This window comes from Monodelphis domestica, chromosome 4, assembly GCF_027887165.1.
Source record: "Monodelphis domestica isolate mMonDom1 chromosome 4, mMonDom1.pri, whole genome shotgun sequence".
In the NCBI taxonomy this organism is placed as follows: Eukaryota; Metazoa; Chordata; class Mammalia; order Didelphimorphia; family Didelphidae; genus Monodelphis; species Monodelphis domestica.
Genome location: NC_077230.1, coordinates 338,783,831 through 338,806,915, shown reverse-complemented (window position 1 = coordinate 338,806,915; position 23,085 = coordinate 338,783,831). Strand labels below are relative to the sequence as shown.

Below are 23,085 nucleotides of genomic sequence, written 5' to 3'. Positions count from 1 at the left end.
AATTAGTGCTTTTCCAATTGTTTAGATCTGACTTTGTGTGAAAAGTATTCATATAGTCCTGGGTTTGTCTTGGTTGGGAGACTGCTAAGTATTTTATATTGTCTACAGTTATTTTAAGTGGAATTTCTCTTCCTATATTTTGCTGCTTGCATTTTCAAAATTTCTTGATGCACAACAATATTTCAATCCATTCACAGGACAATACTTTGTTCAACCATTTTCCAAACAATGGGCACCTAACTTTGTTTTCAATTCTTTATTACAAAACATGTTATGAATATTTTGGCAAATATTGCAGTCCTTTTTTAGGGGGGGGGGGGGAGCTTTTATGTCCTTGGGATGTTTGCCCAAATAATGTGCAGTTATTTCGCAAAAAAGATATTGCTATATAAATACATAGATGCATATTCCTACATATAAAAAATATAACTTAAATTTTATTGATGTTTTATTTTTATGTCACAATTATTTCAAGATATGTTCCTCCCTCTCCTTTACCCAGTAAACCATATATCACAATAAGAAAGAAAAAAAAAGAAAAAGAAATGGTATTTCAGCAAAGTTAGCAAACATATTCACCATGACAATTTACGCAAAATTCCTTAACCATAGTTTCTTATGTGTGTGCATTCTGTCAACTCTTCTCTGGGGATAAGATAAGCCATTATGGCTATGAAGAGTTCTCGTTCTCTCTCTCTCTCTCTCTCTCTCTCTCTCTCTCTCATTCTTTCCATTTAGGCTAGTATAGTTCTAACATATAGTTTTCCTGGTTCTGCTTTTGGATTGAAGTGGGCCTTACCATTTGCCTTGTCTCTAAGCCCACTAAAAGCCTGCCATTGTCATTTGATCTAGTAGATAGCTATTTGCCCCACTACTTAGTATACCTTTAAGACTTCTGATTTTTCCAACTGCCTGCAACTGAAGTTTAAAAAATACATATATTGTCTCATGTTGCAAAGATAATACCCCAAACAATTCCCCCTTCTTATACTGCATTGATCAATTTTAATTTAAGCTTATTTCTTTGCATTCAATTTTTTATAGATTCAACATTGGTCAAAAATCTTTAGAGAAATCAATTTTTAACACAAGATTTGAATATAAACCTTTTATAAAATATTAGTGAAAATGTGCAGAAGGACACTATAGTTATAGGAAGAGACTGGCTTGATACTCAGCATTTATCCTATCTTTAGCCACATTAAGGGGAGGTCAGGCCTATGTAAGGAAATTTTTAGAGTAAGGAGTCAGTACTTGAAGATAATCAGATATTAACATTCTATAACCATCAAGATATCTTTGTGGAGTACAATTTGCCAAATTAGAAGTAAAATTCTGAAGATGCTTCCAGAAAGATCATTTTCATTTCTTTCTAGTTTTATGGAACAAATGAAATGCTATAAAATATTGGTCACTGATTGCCTGGTCATTTATTCTCATTTTTCCTGGTGCTGAAAGCTATCAAAAAGTTACACATTGTAGAGAATAGGAACATTTTTATTGTTCTGAAGAGCTGAAAAGATATCCCATAGCAGAGTTACTGAGGTTAAGGTTAGTCAGCAAATTAGAATCAATTTTGGCAGTAGGTAGTTTAAATGGTAGAACAAAAATCTAGTCAACACCTCAGGGTTACCATATGTCAACCTGTCTCCATTTTTCTATATCATTTACTTATGTTAAGTTTGAGATTCAACACTGTCATACTTCACCTTTGTTTCCAAGGACCTAGCACAATGATTTACAAAAAGTATTTAATAAATGTGGATCTGAACCAAAATTATATACAAAATATTATGCTAAGGAAGATACAATGACAAATAAAATAGACACTTGCCTTCAAGGAACTTGTAGACTAGTGTAGGAAAGAATATAATTTTCAGGATCAGAGAGAGCCAAAGTTCTATGAATTTCCTCAGGAAGAAATATTGTTTTTCAACTGAGTAAAATTAGCTTAGAATTTATAGAGGAGATAGTATCTGAGCTGGATCTTGAAAAATAGGTGGGATTTCAATGAGGGGGCTAAAGCACCTACAACATGGAAAAAGTTATAGGCAATGAAAAAAACAAATAAGAAATACCTAATAGAGTCTGGCTGTATCATCAAGGGAGAGGAAGAAATGTGTAAGAAGGTTATAAAAGAAATGTGAACCCAGAGTATTATCAGAGATTCAATGGAAGGACTACTGAGTTTGGAATCAGGATTTGTGTCCCAGCTTTGTTGTTTCAGAGATGTAATTCTGAGCAAGACATTAACATTTCTGGGCTTTAGTTTTTCATTTGTAAAATGAGGAAATGGATTAAATGAACTCTATGATCCTTCTAGCTCTAAATCTATGATCCCATTGGATAATGCACATACAAAAGCTTAATGAAATTATTAAAGAACTATTAAACTTAAAGAACTATTAATATCGTCATCATTATTATTATGGAGGGTCTAAAATACCAGGCAATGGAGTCTGGACTTTATTTAATATTCAATAGGGACTTATTGAAGTATTTTAAACAGTAGAATGAATCACACTTTATATCAAAGGTATAATAAATCTGAAAGGCATATAAAAAAAGGTGAGATTAAATGCAAAGATATTGACTAGGGGTTATGGTAATACACTGTATAAAAGGTAACTAATTTTTTCTGAAATAGTAATAGTAGGACTGGAAAGGAATAACTGAATGCATACAAGACTGTATAGATAGAATTAACAAGAACATATTTGAAAAACAAAACAAAACTGGGGTGCTGATGGCTGCAAGGCACTGTGGTCCATTAGCTTTTTTGCATGTGACTATTTTTAATATGAAAAGTTTATAACTAAGAAAATGATGACTAAAATAACTGTTCTGGGGCTTCAGCAAGGTTACATGATGACTGTTGAGTTCAGTTCTGACAGAAAGATGGATTTCTAGGGTGTTAACATCCAAAGTTAAAGATGAATTTTTGTTCACTAGGAAACTGATCTGAGGCATTACAACATGTTAACAAGCCAGAAAAGTAAGCTGAGTATAGGTGTCACAAGAAACTGAAGAGAGAAGAAACAGAAGGTTTTCAGTTAAACCAAATGACTTCAGTTGCTTTGCTGGGAGACTGATGTTTGGAAGAGAAGTCCTCTGCTGACCAGCCAGAGAAAAGCTGCTATAAGTCCAAGGGAGAACTGAATCCTGCGGCTGTGTGAGGAGAAACTTTTCAGGGCCATCAACTCTTGCCTTCTTCTACCCTCACTGGTTTGTGAGAGAAAGAGAGAGGGGAATAAAAGGCATTTTTGCAGTGAACTGCGTTTTGATGTATAGAGAGACCTTACGTTGACTAGACAAAGCAGAACTCTACCGGCAGATCTGATGAGTATGGGCAGTTCTTTGGCATAAGAGAACTTCTTGGTCCTGAAAAGATATAGCACTCTTATCAGAGCCCAATAAAAATGGCTGTTAGAGAAAAGAACTTGTCAGGGCTTCATCTAGATCAAGAGAAGAGGTTTTACCCAGAGGGAGAGTGATGAGAACCAGAAGTGGAATGGCTAGCAGAGTAGTTTTACATAGGATAGGTTGCCACTGAAGAGACCAAAGACATCAACATCTGTGGTCCAGAATTAAGAGTTGCCCTAAGCAAGCCTGGATGCTTCCTGCTAAGTTAACTATAGGTCCACTCTTCCTAATCTACACTGCATGTATTAGTAGCAGAATATGACCCACCTTCATGAACAGACTAAGATGTTTTCATTATTCCTACTTTTGTTTTTTATTGTGTAAATAGTATGATTTTATTGCTTTTGCCTTTTTGTTTAATAAGTGTTTTTGGTTTAGAACTAATGACATCATTGTAATCAGACTTCATGCGAATAGGAAGCACAATGACAGAGGCTCAGAAACAACAGTAGCAAGTAGTAGAAGTGTATCTCACACACCACGGTGGTAATGGCCTCCTCCCTGGAACCTGCCAGCTGCCAGCATGAATGCGGGTTGGTGAGTGCAAGAGTAGGGGTTATGCCACATAGAAAATAACATGTTATTTCCCCCATCAGGTTGTATGTTTTTTGAGGAGAGTTATTTCAGTTTTGACTTAGTATTCCCAGCACACATTATTCTTTAACAAATGTTAGTCGATTGACTGATTATAGTCATTTCCCTTACAAAGTCTCTTCTTAAAGTTAAATCATCCCTGGTCTTCCCAACAATCCTTGAATGGTATAATTTTTATTTCCCCTCCTTTAAACATGCTTCAGCTTATCAATTAAAAAAAACCCTCTTATTTTTGGTCTTAGAAACAATAATAAGTATTGATTTCAAGGCAGAAGAGTGGTAAAGGTTAGGCAATTAGAATTACCTGAGAAGTGTCTAAGACCAGATTTGAACCCAGGTCTTTCTGTCTCTAGGCTGGACTCTCTATCCATTGAACCATTTAGCTGCCTCCAGCTTATCAATATTGTTACTAAAATATGGTGCTCAAAGATGAACATAATACTTAGAGAAGGTCTGACTAAGACAGAGTGCAATGGAACTATAACCTCTCTTATCTTAAATACAATTTTTCTACTAACAGGGCTGATCACCATTGCTTCTTGGGCTGTCATATTCATACTGGTGACTTTTAAAGGTTACAGTCTGAGAAAAAACAAAAAGCTTCTAGATATTTTTCACATGAATTGTTATCTAGTCATAATTCCTCCATCCTGTATACATGCATACAAATCATTCTCAATTAGGTAATGAAATACAACTAAAATAACATGGTAAACTATATGTTTTCATCTTGACAATTCCAATATTCTATTCTTTGAACATGAATGCTTCAAGTTAAGCTCCTCTAGAATCTCAATTTGGAGAGCCTATTTCTATGTGAAATTTGAGGCATCTTATTAGACATTACCCTGAGAACTCTTTTGTCAGTAATCCACCCATTTTTTAATGGAAATTCAATCCAAATTTATGATGAAATGTCTAGTGTGTCTATTTTTAGATTTTACTTTTAATTACTGCTCTTTTAAAAACATGCACACCAGAAGTCTTGGCTTTTTAAACACTAGAAAGAAATGCTGCCTAAGCAGTCACTTTAGCCTAAGGAAAGGATTGTTAATTAACAAGAATTCTTATGCTCTTATTATGTGCCAGTCATTGTACTAACCCTGGGAATACAAATAGAAGCCAGAAAAACAATCCCTGCTTTAACAGAGCTTATATGCTAATAGGAGAGGAAAATACAATAAAGGAGTTGGGATGTGAAAAGGATGAGAAGCAGTCCTAGGATGAAGTGAACTAAAGAGGTTTCAGTGGTGGTAGAGAAAGTCACATGGAGATGGTTAAGCAGTGTAACCTGGAGCGAGGACATCATTGGCCTGGGCTTCCTTCCTAGAAAGGAGGTTCTAGGAGGTCTCAGCCAATGAGAAAGGGAGGCCTCAGGGGTGGAGGGCACTTTCAGTGTGAGAAGTAAAACAGTTTACTAAGTAAAACACAAGATTTTCTAAATCTTGTGCCATGTTTGGAGGTCAGTGATGGCAAACCTTTGGCATGGGTGCCAAAGATGGCATGTAGAGTGATCTCTGTTGGTATGTATCACACCCCTCCCTTGCAGAGTTCAAAACTAGAAAAGCAGAGGAACTCAGATGGACTTGCCCCCCCCCATCCCCCTCCTCACTGTGCCTGATGACATCTTTTCACATCCTCAACCCCTCTGTCCAGCAGCTCAATGGGAGTGTTTATTTCCTCCCTGTGTGAGGTGTGAACCTTAAAAATTCTCAGACCCTACTTCATAAGGTTAGGATTGTAAACCTTGAAGAAATTCCCAGACCCTACTTCATGGGGTTGGGTTAAGACCATTTCCCATTTGGACCATTCTCCATTTGGGCAGTGAAGGTACTTGATCAGGAATGTGAGAACTCTACTTCACCATACTTAAGCATGCCTTAGGGGAAGATAAAGTTGTAAACTCTTTTCTGAACAATGAAAGTACTTAAACTCATACTTATAGTAGGACAAAAGTTCTTTAAGCCATGCCTATTTTAGGACTAATACAAAAGGGTGCTAAGTACCTATAAAGGTCAGGCAACTTGTGAACTTACAAGGAGCAAAGAGGTGAGAACATACTCAGAGATTCTAGTCTACTCAGGTGTGAATTACTCAAAAGATTAGTCTACTCAGGTGTGAACTAAGAATGGTTTGTCCTTTGAAAAAACGTCTATTGTGATTGGTAGATGTGAGAACTTAGGGGAGGAGACGTAGAAGAAAATTCCCTTTAAATAGGAGCTCAGATTCATTCAGAGAGTTTTGGACTGACATTCAGATTCAGATTCAGGCATTGAGCTGGTGGAGTCAGCTGAGATGAAGCTGGCCTGGTGTCACTAGAATCCTTACGTGGACAGATCTTGTGGTGAGTGATTAAGGACTGACTGATCTTTCTCTTAAGGCTTAGGCCTGGGTTGGCCAGGGCTGCCCTGGGCCAGCCTATCCTTTTCTTATTATTTCCCTTTTCTCTCTTTCTTTAATTCCTCATTGTATTAATTAATTAAAATCTCTATAAAACCCAGTTGACTTGGGTATATTTCATAATTGGGAATATTTCCCTGGTGACCACCTTATATTTGATTTAAAAACAAGACACTGTCTTGAAATCATATTTTCAGTGGTCACAATTTACTCATCCACTCTTATATCTACTACAATTTATATCTTCAACTATTTTAACTCTTACAGTTTATGGTCTCAATAATTTTACTTATTACAGAGGTAAGATGGGGGATGGGGTGTGCCCTAGTGCAAGGCAGTCAGCAATTTCCCTAGCTGGTGTGAGTCCAAGCCTGTAAGGAGGTCCTGAACCCCAGCACAATGCTGTTCATGCAGCATGCCTGGTCTGGGTAAGCTCAGAGTGATGCATGGAGCCCCAGTGTAAGTTAGTCCATAGAACCAGGTCTGTGTAAACTCAGAGAGAGGTCCAGAGACTCTACCCAAGATCAAAAGCAGGTTACAAAAGCCCCAGGGCAAGGCAGTCTATAGTGGGCCTGACCTGATTAAGCCCAGAGGGTGGCCCAAAACCCCTGCCCAAGCCTAAGACTAAACCCTGAGGCCCAGCATGGGGAAGTACACAGTGCTCTAAATTCTTAGTCATTAGCAGTCCTAGGGGATGACTGCATCAGCAAGTGTAAGATGGCTTTAAAAGCTCACAGCCCACAGGCCATCATGATTCTGGAAGAACTGAAACTTGCAGAAGCAAAAGAAATAGAGCTAAGGATTGCAGCAAAAAAAAATTAAAGTTTAAGAGAGTGCCCTCTCTACCCTGAGAACAGAGCTTACCTTTAAGATAAAAGTAAAAGTCAAGAAAAAGGCTGGGAAAATGAACAAACATATTTTTTAAAAAAACCCACTGTATCACAGAAAATTTTTATAAGACAAAGAAGAGCAAGGCACAGACTTAGATGGGGATAGTGAAAGGAAAGTAGCTACATGCAAAACTTCAAAGACAAAATGTAAACTGGTCTCAGGCTCATGAAGAGCTCAAAAAGGATTTAAAAAATTAAATAATAGAGGCAGAAGAAAAATGAGGAAGAAAAATGAAAGCAATGCAAGAAGAAAATAACAGCACAGAAAGCAAAATTGGCTCAATGAAAAAGAAGATGCAAAAGTTCACAAAAGAAAATAATTCCTTAAAATTTGTAATTGGACAACCAGAAGCTAATAACTTTATGAGACATCAAGAAACAATAAAAACAAAGTCAAAAGAATGGAAAAAAAAGAAAACCTGAAATATATCACTGAAAAAACAACTGACCTGGAAAAACAGATCTAGGAGAGACAATTTAAGAACTATTGGGTTATCTGAAAACCATAATAATTTAAAAAAAAAAAACCACCTAGACATCAATTACAAGAAATTATGAAAGAGAATTGCCATGATATCTTTGAACAGAAGGGTAAAAGAGAAATTGAAAGAATCCATAGTTCATTTCCTGAAACAAATCTCCAAATGACAACTTCTAGGAATATTACAGTTAAATTCAAGAGCCCCGAAACCAAGGAGAAAATACTGTAAACAGCCAGAAAGAAATAATTCAAACACTATGGGGCTATAGTCAGGATTACACAGGTCTTATCAGTCTCCACATTAATGGATCAGAAGGTGTGGAATATGATATTCCTGAAGGTGAAAGATCTAGATTTATAACCAAGAATATCCAGCAAAAACTGAGTATTTTTTTTCTGGGGGAAAAATGGTCATTTAATAAAATAATAAATAATAAAATAGAAGATTTCTAAGCATTCCTGATGGAAATATCAGACCAAAACAGAAAATCTGATGTCCAAATACAAGACTCACAAGAAACATAAAAAGGAAAATAAAAGAAGATTTAAGGGATTCAATAAGGTCAAACTTTATTCCTACATGTAAAGATATTTGTAATTCTTAATTTTTATCAGTATTAGAGCAGTTAGAAAGATTATATATAGACAGGTTGTGGGAATAATCTGATTAGGAAAATATGATATGCCAAAAATATATATATCAAGGTGTTAAAAAGTGGATTGTGGGGGCAGCTGGGTAGCTCAGTGGATTGAGAGCCAGGCCTAGAGACAGGAGGTCCTAGGTTCAAATCTGGCCTCAGACACTTCCTAGCTGTGTCCCCATTTTTGGGGATAAGAACTCATTATTTAATAAAATTTGTCAGGAAAACTGGAAAACAGTATGGCAGAAACTAGGTACAGACTAGTATCTCACACCCTACACTAAGACAAGGTCCAAATGAGTATATGATTTAGATATAAAGAGTGATACTGTAAGTAAATTAGGGGAACATAGAATAGTTTACTGGTAGATCAAGGAGAAGGGAAGAATTTATGACCAAATAAGTGAGGTACCATTGTAAGACATAAAATGAATCCAATGTAATCAAGATTAAAAGGGAAACAACTGGGGAAAAAAACCAAACATAAATTTCTCTGCTAAAGGTCTAAATTCTCAAATTTATAGAGAACTAAGACTATGTTATAAGAATATAAACCATTCCCCAATTGACAAATGGGCAAAGGATATGAATAAGCAATTTTCAGATGAAGAAATCAAAGCTATCAATCACATGAAAAAGACTTCTAAAGCCCTTTTGATTAGAGAAATGCAAATTAAAACAACTCTGAGGTACCACCTCACACCTATCAGATTGGTCAATATGACAGTAAAGTAGAATGATAAATGTTGGAAGAAAAGTGGAAAAATTGGGATATTGATGCACTGTTGGTGAAATTGTAAACTGATTCACCCATTCTGGAGAGCAATTTAGACCATTTTATGCACCTATAGGGCTATAAAACTGTGCATACCCTTTGATCCTATAATATACCATAGTGTCTGTTTGCTAAAGATCATAAAAAAGGGAAAAGGACCCACTTGTACAAAAATATTTATAGCAGTTCTTTTTGAGGTGGCAAAGAAGTGGAAAATGAGGCGATAGCCATCATTTGGGGAATGGCTGAAGAAATTGTGGTATATGTTGGAGACAGAATACTACTGTACCATAAGAAATAATAAGCAGGATAACTTCAGAAAAAGCTGGAAATATCTACATGAACTGATACAAAGCAAAATAAACATAACTAGAAAACACTATACACAAAACAGCAATATTATTGTATATAATAACAATACAACGATCAACTGTGATAGACTTAATTACTCTCAGCAGTATAATGATCTGGAACAATTCTGAAGGACTTATAACAAAGAATGCTATCCATCTCCAGAGAAAAAAACTGTTAGAGTCAGATGCAGTAAAAATCATAATCTCTTCACACTAGTTTATATACAGTTTTATTTTGAGGTTCTGATTTTATATGAGTATTCTCTTACAGCAATGAACAATATGGAAGTCTGTTTTGCATGATAATACAAGTATAATCCAGATCAAACTGCTTGCCATCTCTGGGAAGGGGAAAGGAAGTAAGGGAGGGAGAGAGACAATTTGGATCTTATAATTTCAGAAAAAGTATGCTGAAAATTGTTATTGTATATAATTGGGAAAATAAAATAACTTTGAATAAAAAAATTAAATACCAGAGAAGTTTAAATTTGATCTTTAAGATAATAACAACAACTAGAATTCATATAATGCTTTTTAACAAATATTATTTCATCTTATCATCACAATAATCCTGAGAGTTAGATACTATTAGTCTCATTTTACAAATTAGGAAAATAAGGCAAAAAGAGTTAGGTGACTTGCCCAGAATCACACAGTAAGTGTCTGAAGACGTATCTGAACTCAGATCCTTTTTATTTCAGGTCCAATGGTCTATCCACTGGGAGGCAGTGATAAGGTCAGTCCTATACATCAGGGAAGTCTGTTTGGTAACTGAATGGGACATTCTACTATCTGAAAATACCTTCCTATCTTTCCAAGCCTTCCTATTCCCAAGTCCTCCTAAGTCTATTCTTTATCCTCACCAAGACCTTCAGTTGCTATATCTCTTAGAACTTTCTCAGGCTATTACCCTTGCATGCTTCAGTATCTTTACTTCCCAATCTGGATCTCTGAGTTAAACAGTTCAATTTTATTCTGTCCTTTATTCCTAATCAATTGCTGCCTTTGTTCTATCATGTCCTGCCAAACATCAATTATGGAATATTCTCATCATTTACTTCCTCTGCTTCTACTCACATACTTCTGAACAGAGCTCTAGGAAATCCAAGCTTATGACTAGATACTTTACAATTTTATACTAACAAGTTTCAACTGGATCCTGATAGCAAGAAAATCTTTTTTACTAGTTGTGGTAAATGGAATACATTCTCCACAGAAGTCATTACAACCTCTCTCAGGCTTCTTATATCACCTCCTGGCCACATCTTCATGGTTCAAGACTTGCCCTCATCTTTTATGGAGAAAATAGAGGTCATATACCATGAGATTACTCTTCTTACCTTTTATTCATTTCATGACCTCTTGAAATAATACCTGATTTTCTCCTCCTTTACTCTGACTGATAAAAAGTTGGCCCTTCTCTCTAAGAGCAACACTTCTGCTTGTACCATTGATGTTATCTCCTCCCATTTTTTTCTTAGCTTGCTACTAAAATGATTTCCCTTTGCCCTCACACTAATCTTCAGTCACTATCTGACTGTTCCTTGCCAATCACATACAAGTCAGAAAAAGAGTAGGAAGCTTTCAGAGACTTGGTTTACAGCAATGCATTTACTTATCTAAGCTAGAATACTTACAAATATCAACTTTTTGATATTTGATGAAAATGATGGAGAAATTTAGAAGTTACTAAATGAAAAACAAGAACTCCACAGAACACTAGCAAGATAACTTATCATCTCTAAGAAGCCAGCATTTATCTCTATCAAAAGTAAAGTGCAAACAAAGCTTAGAGAAATGTAGGATTCTTGGTTCAAAAAAAAAGGCAGATAAAATTTATTGTAGGCTATAAAAATCTTAACACATACTGAATACACTATATGATATGACAAGTGGCTAGAATTACACATCAGACTATCTTTCATGAACCAACAGATGACAAATTCCTGTATTAGAAATACAAACATTAAAATATTCTAAGTAAATCAAATACATTCTATTACAACCAGACTATTATCACATACCAAAGTATTGATAACAATTGCCCCAACATAACATTGATACATAAACTTGAGAATAATGACTTTAATAGATGTTACAACACCAAATACTCAATTTCTAAAGATTCAGGAAATTAAAACCTTTCAAAATATAGCAAGCTAAGGGCAGTGAGATGGCTCAGTGGATAGAGGGCCAGTGGATAGAGATGGGAGGTCTTAAATTCAAATATGACCTCAGACATTTCCTAAGTGGTCAAGTCATTTAACCACAATTCCCCAATTCTTACTAAAGGCAAGGGTTTAAAAAAAAGCAAACCATCAGAGGAGATAACCATCATGTGGGAACAGTCATCTTATTCACTATTAGACACTTTTATAGAGTCTACAGAGGATGATCTTACATCCTAATATTTTTATTAAGCTACCAAATGCAATGATCTTATCTATCAATGCAATAATTGGCAGAATATTAAGCATAAAACACAAGAGTAGGATAACAACATGTCCTGGGACTCTTTTTATCTTAATATCAAAGAAAAAGATGAGAATAAGATTATATAATAAAAATAAAAGGGTTTATGGTAGCTGCCTTATTAGGTTTCTTCTAACTTCAAATCTATAATTTGGCAATAAGATGGATATCAGTTAATCAACCAGCATTTACTAAACACCTACTATTGTTGGAGAGATATAGTCATGATTTCTGAACTACCAAGGTAAATAACTTTTTAAGAGTTTAATTGAAACCATGCTGAATCTTAAACCAATTTATTAGCTGAAATGGGAAAAAAAACCCCAAAACTCAAAATAGTCCATACAATTCCAGAAACCTCACTGCTAGCAATATCTCACAAGAAAAACAAAATAAAGAATAAACCAAACTGGATAATGGTCCCTGAGAAGAAATGAGAAAACACATCTTTCCTTGTTTGTGGAAGAGATGGGAACTCCAGCTATGCAGGACTACATAAGCTCGAGTCAGATAGCCAATGGCTTAGTTAGTGTCACTGAGTCATTCTTTTTCCTTTTCAGTCTTTTAAAATCTTTGTCACATGCTACTTACTGGAAGGGAGGGGCATAGCATATTTGGAAATTAATATGATGGTAAAATGTCAGTAAAACTTTAAAGAATAAAGGAAATAAATCTAAACTTCTAGCTCTAACAGGGCAGGTAGCACACTGAAGTCTTGTACAAGAATTCAGTCAAAGTAATCTTCAATGACAAAGACTTTTTTCCCTTTAAGAAAACGTTCTGTACTTGTCTTTTTCTAATAGTGCCTTTTATTGACTATATGGGAACAAATCACTACTATACTTAAATTACTGATTTGGCAGGAGTGTACTTAATTCTTTCAGAAAGGATTTGTCATTTACCAATTTATGTTTACATTCTGAACATACTGAAAACATTTTTTTTTCTATTTAAAAAACATTCAGTTTTTAAAATAGAGCCATGCACTCATGGGACTACCAAACATCATTGTAGATAACTGTAGCTTTTCTAAATCTAATTGACATTTACTCCATTTAAAATGTCCATTAAAATAAAATTGAAGAAAAGCAGGGAGAAAAAAGCCCAATAACTTGTTCTTGGAGATTAGATCATACATAGGTCTGAAACATGATGTACTATACTAATAATCTACGGCCTTGCAAATTAAATTGGAAACATCTGACTGACAATTCTAAAAAAAAGGCCACATCTCTTAAAAAAATTGAAATTCTGTAATCCATTAATTTAGTTTTAGGTAAGTATTTTTGCACACTGTGTTCTCTCCTGTAGCTTCATTAAATTTTACTGAGTATATTTAATGTAATAAGGAAAACTACATGTTTTGCAACTTTCCAGGAATCTCAATTGTTTGGTTGGTTACATACCTTATAACACATAAACTTCATGCCTCACAACACCTATGAGGAAGTTTTCTCCTTGCCAATGAGGAAATGAATAAATATTCAGAGATAAGGGACATCTTTGTGGCATATTCTGCCAGAATTAGGAATCAAACTGGCAGGAAAATATGAATCATATGGAATGAGAAAACTGTAACATAAAAAAATTAAGGGTCTCTAAATCTTAGGTCCTGTGGCTCCAATATGGAGCCCTGATACCAAATACTATTATGTTTCTTCTCTTGCACTAGAGGTGACTAGATAAGTCTCCATGGCAATGTAAGTTCTTTGAGGGCAAGGGCTATTTCTTTTTTAGTCTGTACCTCCAGCATTTAGCATAATGCCTTGATGAAATAAGTATTTAATAAATATTGTTGAATTACCTTGCTTGGCCCTCTCTTTCCAGTCTTCTCTTGTATTTTAAGTCTTTCACCATTTGACTCCAACTTATCATTCTAGGCTGACCACAAATTATGTCCTTGATGTACATACACTACATTCCATCCAAACTGAAATTTCTGATGATGCCCCAAAAGTCATTCTCTCTCTTATCACCATGCTTTTGCAAAGGCTGCCTATCCATGTCAAAAATGCTTTTCCCTCCTTCCACTTCTTAGAATCCTTTAGCTCCCTTTAAGTGTCACCTCAAGTGCAACCTTTTACAGAAGGCCTTTTGATATTTCTATTGTTTGCCCAAAGAGCTATAAAACTGTGTATAGACCCTTTGATCCTATAATACCAATACTGGACCTGTATATTAAAGAGATAATAAAAATGGGGAAAGGACCTATTTCTACAAAAATACTTATAGCAGTTCTTTTTTGTGGTGGCAATTACCAATGGGCTAGATATCTATTGTGGTTCAAGAGCTGAACCAACATTTGCAAATACTGATTAAATTAAATCTGAAAAATGATGGAGAAACTGTGAAAGCACATAAATAAAGCTTGTTTTTGAGATTGACTTTTTTGACTTGTAAAAATCAAGAAAGAGCAGTGCAATACTCTTGAGAAAAAGGAAAGCTCCTGTATAATTTTCATTAAATCCAAGATTTAAAAAAATTTTTGAGAGAAATTTCAGGAAAAGAAGCTCGCCAACTCCTCAAATCAAGAAAGTGAACTGTTTGAAGAAAGTGCCATAAAGAAACCTACACTTTATCAGAATATCCAGAATGAACTTTGGGATGTAATTGATTGAACTGAAGTGGGTTGAACACATTTATTCTGAATATAAACTCATGCCAAAGGGGATTGCCTCCTAACTGGCTTTTTGTTAATGTGCCTAGCAAACATTGGTTTTGCTCTCTTTCTTATATTTCCCTTTTATCTCCAACTATTATAGTTTCCTCTTAGAAAGTGCAATATTGTATGCATCTTTAGCTAGATCTTTAGACGTATAAACTGGTTATATTAAATAATTCATTGAGGATACTAGTCTCCTGAAGAATGGGGGAGGGGGAGATGTTGAAGATAGGATTAACTCTCCCCTTGCCTATTTTTAGCTAATCAGATCAAGAACTTAAAGTATTCCTACTTGAGACACTAAGTAAGAGTTTGCAAGTGACATATTATAGTAAGCTCATACCTCCAAAGGTCACTGCCCCCACCTTGGGCAGTGCTAGGCAAACTAAAAGACTGTGATTGGTTCCCATAAAGTGGGGGAGTGACAGGAGGAGACATTGAGAAAACTGCTTTAAAAAGGCCAGCCTAAGGACTGATTCACTCTCTTTGCTTAGGTGAGCCAGACTGGAGGAGGAGACCTTTATCCTGGATCCTGCATCAGCTTACAGTGGTGAGTGGAGTGATTCCTTCCTTGGTTCTTTGGTGAGGAGACTCTCTCTGCTTGTTGACACTTTTAAATTAAATCTCCTTTTCCTTAAGAGGTTTTTCAGTTATTTATAATTTTTCTTTTAGGTCTTGGACTTGTTTTCTTTGTTCTGAATTACTATCATGTAAGTAAGTTGTTGTCTCACGCAGTTCTATTAGGGTGATCGAATCATACTTGGGGAAATAATGCTTGAAGAAATTTTTTAAATTAGGTATGCAACCCTTTAAAAATTGTCTATGGACATGGTTTGTAGATTCTTCACTATCAGCTTCTATTCCCAAAATTGAATCTGCCATCTCTGACAGATGGTCAATGTATGTGACAGGATGTTCCCCTTTGTTCTGTAAGATCTTATCAAACCTAGCCCATGCATTTGGTTTTGAACAGCACTGTTTTATGGCCTGAAGCAAGTCCTCCCTTCATTTTCTTAGGTAGGACATGCTAGAAGGGTTAGCAAAGTCCATATCTACCCTTTGCTCCACAGTTGGCCAGCTAGACGGGCTACTATCAGATCTTGTCTTCTCCAGGAATTGCCTTTGTTCATGTGGGCTAAATAATTCTGATAGTAGGAACTCCACATCCTCAAAATCAGGATCAAAGATCCTAAAAGCTTATTTCAACTTCTTTTGAGATTTGAAAGGATTGTCTATAAATTTTGGGAAACTCCTTTTTATGGATTCAAGTTCCTGTGAGATGAATTGCCTATGAACCTTAGACTGCAGTATACCAGCCGTTGATGATAACTTTGTGACTTCTTTTAAAGGACAGATTTTCTCTGGTTCACAGTCAGGCTTGTTCTCACTGTCACCTTAATTTCCCTGGGGTACATTATTTGTTTGTCAATTGTCCTTGCCCATAACCTGATCTAGCCCTTTCTCCTTAGTCAATTCCTCAAACACAGCCTTAATCATGCTTTCCAGATTGTTATCAATAGCCAGTATCTTTTCTGCCTTAAGGGGAATCACAAATCTAAAGATCTTTACTTGGGTCAGAGTCTATAGGACAGCCATTAAGAGCACATACACTTGAGCCAGGATCTGCCAGAGTACCAGTTCAGTTTGGAATGGCAAATGCAAAATAGGCATTTTTATGTTGCCTACATAATCAATAGAGTCCACGATCATATGGGTCATTCTGCTGTACATTATGTTATAGACCCAGAAATAAGCAATGATAGCAATCACCACAACTCCAAAAATAACTTGCTTATTGTTTTCCTATTCTACTATGCCTTTCTAAGGATTGTGGGGTTCAGTCAATCTTAGAGGTGCCAATTGTAATAAAATAGGATGCTGGTGTGTTAATTGTAATAACTGGATACTCTGGCTTGACTAGAGAGATACTAAGGGAAACCTGAGGGTGCCTAGTTGTAATAAGGAGATATTACTACTGGGGAAACCTCAAGGTGCCTAATTGTAATAGAGAGAGATATACTAGGGGAATACTTGAGGGTGTCTATCAATTCCCTAGATGGCTAATTGATTAATATTTTCCCTACCCTCCTCCTCCCTCAATATCATCTTTCACCACCCTCTTTTGAAGCCTTTAGCTTCACCCCTCCCCCCTCCTTCCCTGAGTGGACTATGGGATTTATGAGGAAAATACTCTTTTCTCTTCCTTTCTCAAGTAAGGGGGCTTATTGGGAACAACAGGACAAGGATGGAAGATCATGTGAGAGGGATGGGGTTATCCATAGTCTATAATGAGGATTAGGAGGATTTTGAGAAATGTCAGGCCTGTCACAGCTGTGACACAAAGTCTGTCAGGGAGTTATGAAGGACAATTGATTTTCTTCTATCTTCTTCTAATCAGCCCAGTATATAACAGTCAGTCACCAACATCAGCCATACCAAGGCCTCAGCCTAGGTCAGAAGAAGCCAGTCTATCTCTTGGTCAGAAACCAACGAAGTCTCTCCCTTGGTCAGAAGCCAAGGAAGTCTCTCAGTTCATTTGCTGGCTAGCCTCCAACTGTTTTGCCTGGGAACATTCCAAATGGAATGTTCATCTTAATTGACAGATGATGTCCCCAGCTTTCTGTCTTGCATGTATGAAAATTCTCTCTTCCTTCATGCTTCTTCCACAGTGGGACACTCCCTTCAGCATGAGTTCTGGTGAGATTCTAGGCAGTCTTAGCCTCATATGCACTGAAGGTTCTCCATGGATTCTTCAGAGTTTCCTGGCTCTTTGGATTTTGGGTTCCTAATTAGGGCTTTGGATTCTGGTGAGATTCACTTTGGGATTCAAATTTGTGGTCTGGAGTCATTAGAATTAAACTTAGGGTATTTGTAGCTAGGCAGTACTATCTGTCTCTTTATCTATATTTTTCCACTTTCACTCTTTCCACCTCTTTGTAAATAAAGCTGCCAAAAGTCGTTTTGACTTAAGCTGTAATATTGCAACCACAATATTACTTTAGAAATTTCATGTTAGCATAAAAACCTAAATTTAAATTCTTACACTACCAAAATTGAAGATTAATTCTTTATGTCTCTTAAATTCTTAAGTTCTTTATTTTGACAAATGGTCCCATATATCATAATATTCAAACATTTCTTTTAACCACTGAAGGTAGAAACAATAAAAACATTATGAAAAACCTAAACTGTTACTAAATTTTAGTTAAGACAAACACTTTAATCAGTTATGAATCTTTATTTTGATGTTATGACATTTGATCCTAGGAACAATCTTGGAATAAAGCAGTGTATTATAGTTCACAATAATTAAATGAATAAATTTGGTGATATAATGTTAACAATTATGTGACCAGAATCTGGAAGTAAGTTTTATTACTGAAGTTCAGGGGTAGTTGGAAAGTGGACATGTAGCAGAAAGTCTTCAAAGGAGAAAATGATGACCATACTACTCACTTAATGAGACATCTGCTGCTTTTGGCTCCAACACTACTTGCTGGAAGAAGTGCTAGTCCTGCTAAACTGTGCCAGTGATCTTCATGACAATATAAAGAATTCTGTTATTTTTTTTAATACTAAATGTAAATAGGTCAAAATTGATTTTACAAATTAGCTTGGAGAACTTTTGCTGTGTCCTCTGATTCATTCAGTTCTCACAGTACAAGATTTAAAGTGACTGTTGCATCATGGAACCTTTTATGTGCTTCCAGTTTCCTATTATGTATGTAGGCTAGTAAGGGTTAGTCCTGCCAGACCATCTCCTGCTACTCCATGAAGAACACCTGGACATTTATATAACATTCCGGTCATGGTCCCAGATGCTAATATATTGATGTCGTCTTCTGTACCTTGTGTTTCTTCTATGACAACACCAAATGCACTGTAGAGCAGAGCCAGAGAGCCTGAAATATTAGCCCATGATGCTCTTTGCGTGGCTACCATATTCAAAATCTTGGCTTGGACCAGGACATCTTTTGTGTTTTCTTAGTTCAGTCTTAAACCCATGCATTGCTCCAAATGCAGCTCCTGTTATATAGCAGTCTCCAATGGCAAGAAAGGCCAATTCAGACCTGTCCTGGGTTTTTTTTGGCTCCAATGGGTCAAACAGACTCATCTGTTTTCTGTATATATAGGACCCACATGAAAATATGGAGTCAGAGGACTCATACCAGTAAGGCGGACTCTAGCCAGATCTGCATTTGAGTAACACAGCCTGCTGCTGCTCCCACTGAAGAACCCTGCCAGGCTTCCTGAGCTCATATCACACGGACCGTTATAGAATTCTGATTTTTGCCTTTGGTGGTAGTGATTGAAGCTTCCTGTAGTAAATATTAATATAAGTTCTAGGATCTTACATTCACAAGAGGTTATAATTCATGTCCTGACTCCTAAGTCTAGTTTTCAATTTGATTTTAAAAGATTTATTTTGTAACTAATATATGGGAAGCATTTGGTTTTCAACTATGCCACGCATTTTTTTAAAACAGTAATTTTGCTTGATTTCTTGGATTGTGTGTTTGTTCCACTTAATGTCTCTCGTCTCTCTCATTAATACTCTATCTATTTGGTTCTCTCTAATTAGTTCAGTTATGTTTAAAAGAAAATTTAAATACATACTACAACACAGATACTTGCAGGTAACCTTAAAAAAAAGTTACAAAACTTTCTTCATATCAGTCACTTATCTTTACAGATAGAGTTTAAAAAAAAAGTAATCAAACTATATCTAGAGAACCAGAGCTAACCATCACATAACTGAAATATGGGGATGGGTGGCAATAAGTAAGTCATAGAAATAACACCTGGGATGAGTAAATTGGTAGCCCAAAATGCTAATGCAATCTTGGTTCCATTGTATAGGGTCCAGAATAAAGGAGTCTTTTTGGACTACATCCAAACTGCTGTGTTCAATTTGGGGGGTTACATTTTGGGACAGACATTGACAAACTGAGGACTCTCCCAGATGATTAATGGGGCAGTAAAAGAGCTCAAAGCCATGTCACAGATTAAAAACATATACACATACGCACAACTTAGGGATGTTTAACCCAGGGGGAAGTGGGAGTGGGGGGTAGGGAAGGGGAATGGGAAATAAGCTTCTTCCATGTATTCAATAATATGAATAGCTATGACATGGAAGAAGAGTTGGATTTGTTGTTTCATCTCAGAAGAAACGGGGCAAAGAATGGAGATGTAGAGACAATGATTTGGGCTAAATATAAGGAAGAAATTCTTTAAGAATTAGAATTGTTGGGGGCAGCTGGGTAGCTCAGTGGATTGAGTCAGGTCTAGAGGTGGGAGGTCCTAGGTTCAAATCTGGCCTCAGACACTTCACAGCTGTGTGACCCTGGACAAGTCACTTTACCCCCCTTGCCTAGCCCTTACCACTCTTCTGCCTTAGAGCCAATACACAGTATTGACTCCAAGATTGACTCCAAGGTAAGGGTTTAAAAGAAAAAAAAAAGAATTAGAATTGTTCAAAACTGGAATATGTTGCATCAGGAAAGAATAAGTTGAAGAGGAAGCTGAAAGACCATGATTTGGGATATTTGTAAAGAACATTTTTGCTTATTATATACTCGATGTAGTCTGAGGTCCTTTTAAATCTAAGATTATGTGATTCTTAAAGAGGAAAATCAAGGGATTTCTTGTATTAATATTTTAGCTGAAAAAATGAGATTCTCTATTAAACAGGGAATCTCAAGTGAGCCAAGATATTTCATCATTCATTCAAAGTTTGAAATTTAAGAAAAGTAACATAACAAATTCCAAAAGCCTCATTCTATTATTCAGTAATGCCTGGAGAAAAGAAACAATGTTTTCACTCCCATTCACACCACAATCAACAATCTACTAAAAGCAGACAAAATATAGAAAGTTCTGTACCCTGACATCACTTCAAGATGAAGCTGTGCTGAAACAGTCAAGAAGGCAGGAACATCAAAGAAATTCTTCCCTGTTTCTTTCACTTTGCTGGATGGCTGTAATTTAAAAACAAAAAAAAAAACACCACAAAATTATTAAAAGGCCTTATTTTTATTTTTATTTTAAATCATTCATCCGCTGAAAAACATTTTAAGGCAACAAAATTTTCCATTTAAGACCACAAGAGTGATAAGATCACAATCACCAATCACAGAGAACCTAAGTTAGAATCCCTGATCTACTACCTATGTGACTTTGGGCAGCCTTGAAGATATCATTCAATTCTAAGTCTATGATACTATGCATATGGAGAATATCTATGAACAACAAACAATAAAAAATATTTAGCATCACAAAATCTTAGCCATAGAAGGATTATCCAAGCTTATTATCTCATTTTACAGAGGAGAAAACAGAGGTTTTTATTGGACCCAGGAAGTTAGAGAAAGTGCTAGATTTAAAGTTACAGCTCTGTAATTTCTTGTGACTTTAACTAGGTCATTTCCCTGGAATGGGCCTCAGATTCCTTAGCTGTAAAATAAGGGGGTTAGACTAGATCAGTACTAAGGTCTTTTTCCACTTTAGATTCTATTAAAATTGTGCTTCTCAAAATCAACAGAGAGAACATGACTGTATCACAAAACAAGCTTCTCTCTTCAAAAGCTTGCTTTGATTGAGCAATTTAGAGAATGAACAGAATTGTCTTCTAATATCTCTTCTTTGGAACCATGCTTAGTCTTTGCACTGCAATATTCACTTTATTTTGTTGATTCTTTCCTTTTACATAGCTGTAGTTCAATTTAATTAAAGTCAATAAACATATATTAAGCACCTTTTATGTTCTAGGCACTGTGCTAAGAGCCAGCATACAAAGAGGCAAAAGACAGTGCCTGCCCTAAAGAACCTTACAATCTAAAGTAGTCACTATTTATATTATTTTCTTGGCTCTGCTTACTTCCCTCTGTATTATTTAATGGAGATCTTTTGATGTTTCACTGTCTTCATCTTATTTGTCATTTCTTAAAGCACAATAATATTCCATTACATTCAGGAAAAGCAATTTGTTCAGCCATTCCCAAATCAATGGGCATCCACTTTCTTTCCAAGTCTTTGATATAACAAAAAGTGCTCCTATAAATATTTGAGTGTATATGAAGGCTTTTGGCCTTCCTGGAGAATAAGTCTAGCAGTGGAATCTCTGGGTCAAAGAGTATGGAGATTTTAATTATGTGATCTGCATAATGCCAAACTAATTTCCAAAGTAATTGTACTGATTCTTAGCTCCACCAATGATCAATGACCATATCTTTCTCCTCCAAACCCTTCTGACATTGACTATTCCCATTGTTTTGTTATTTGTGCCAGTTTACAAAGTATGAAGTGAAAGCTGCTTTGAATTGCATTTCTCTTATTATTAGTGATGTGAACATTAGTTACTATCGTTGCTTGTAGTCTGTAATTCTTCTTTTGAGAACAGTTTGTTCATATCCTTTGACCATTTATCTACTGGGTAATGGCTTTAGTAAGTTTCTTTAACAAGGTCTGGTAACCAAGATAGGTAAAAAACTGATTCAAATATATCAGATAAAAGATATCACCCAAAAGACAAATGGGCAAAGATTATGAATGGGTAGTTTTCAAAGGAAGAAATGGAAGCTACCTATAGCCATATGAAGAAATATTCCAAATCATTAGTAATTAGATAAATAATTGTTAAACTTTCTCAAATTCCATCTTAGATATATTAGTATCTATTAACAAGGATAATAAAAAGGTAAACTGACATCTATTGGAAGACAGGAACACTAATAACTGCTAACAGGAACTCCAAGTCAACCTGGAAAGAAATTTGACATATGCTCAAAAAGTCACTAAACTGTGAAAGATCTTTAACCCAATAAGATAACTAATAGGCCTATATCCCAAAGAGATCAAAGGACTTGGAAATATGTAGGAAAACATACAAAGCACATATATATGTATATATCTTTTTTCTATCTATCCATCTATTACAACTCTTTTGGTTCTAATAAGGAAATGGAAACCAGGAGGGAGCCCACTTGTTAGGAAATATATGAACAAATTGGAGTCTATGGACATAATGGAATATTAATATGCTATATGTGGGGTGGGGGGAACCTCAATGGTTTCAGAGAAAATAGAAAAGAATCTTATGAACTAATGAATGGTAAAGTGAGCAGAAACAGGAGAAGAATTTATAAAGTTATGCTATTAAAAATTATAACTTTAAAAGTCTTAAGAATTCTGATTAAAGTAATGGCAAGCTACAATTTAAGGATGAAAGGTGAAATATGCTACTTGTCTCCTGAATTTATCTCCTGCCAGAGGGGTGACAGACTAAATGTACAAAATAAGAGTTCTTAGGACAAAGTAGCTGCTATAAAAATTCTATTATTAATCTTTATCATTATTACACTATTATATTCATTTGCTGGTCATGTAAAGCAT

The 23,085-nt window shown here is 35.6% G+C and overlaps 1 protein-coding gene and 1 pseudogene across 1 annotated transcript in view; both read right to left on the bottom strand.

Annotated features, from left to right (window-relative positions):
* Positions 1–23,085, bottom strand: part of NARS2 (asparaginyl-tRNA synthetase 2, mitochondrial) — a 175,825-nt gene that overhangs the window by 83,899 nt on the left and 68,841 nt on the right. The window contains exon 6 of the mRNA XM_001377502.3: positions 20,578–20,672. Within this exon, the coding sequence (XP_001377539.1) occupies positions 20,578–20,672 (95 nt within the window). The remainder of the gene's footprint in view (positions 1–20,577; positions 20,673–23,085) is intronic.
* Positions 14,283–20,563, bottom strand: LOC130453836 (mitochondrial import inner membrane translocase subunit Tim23-like; annotated as a pseudogene).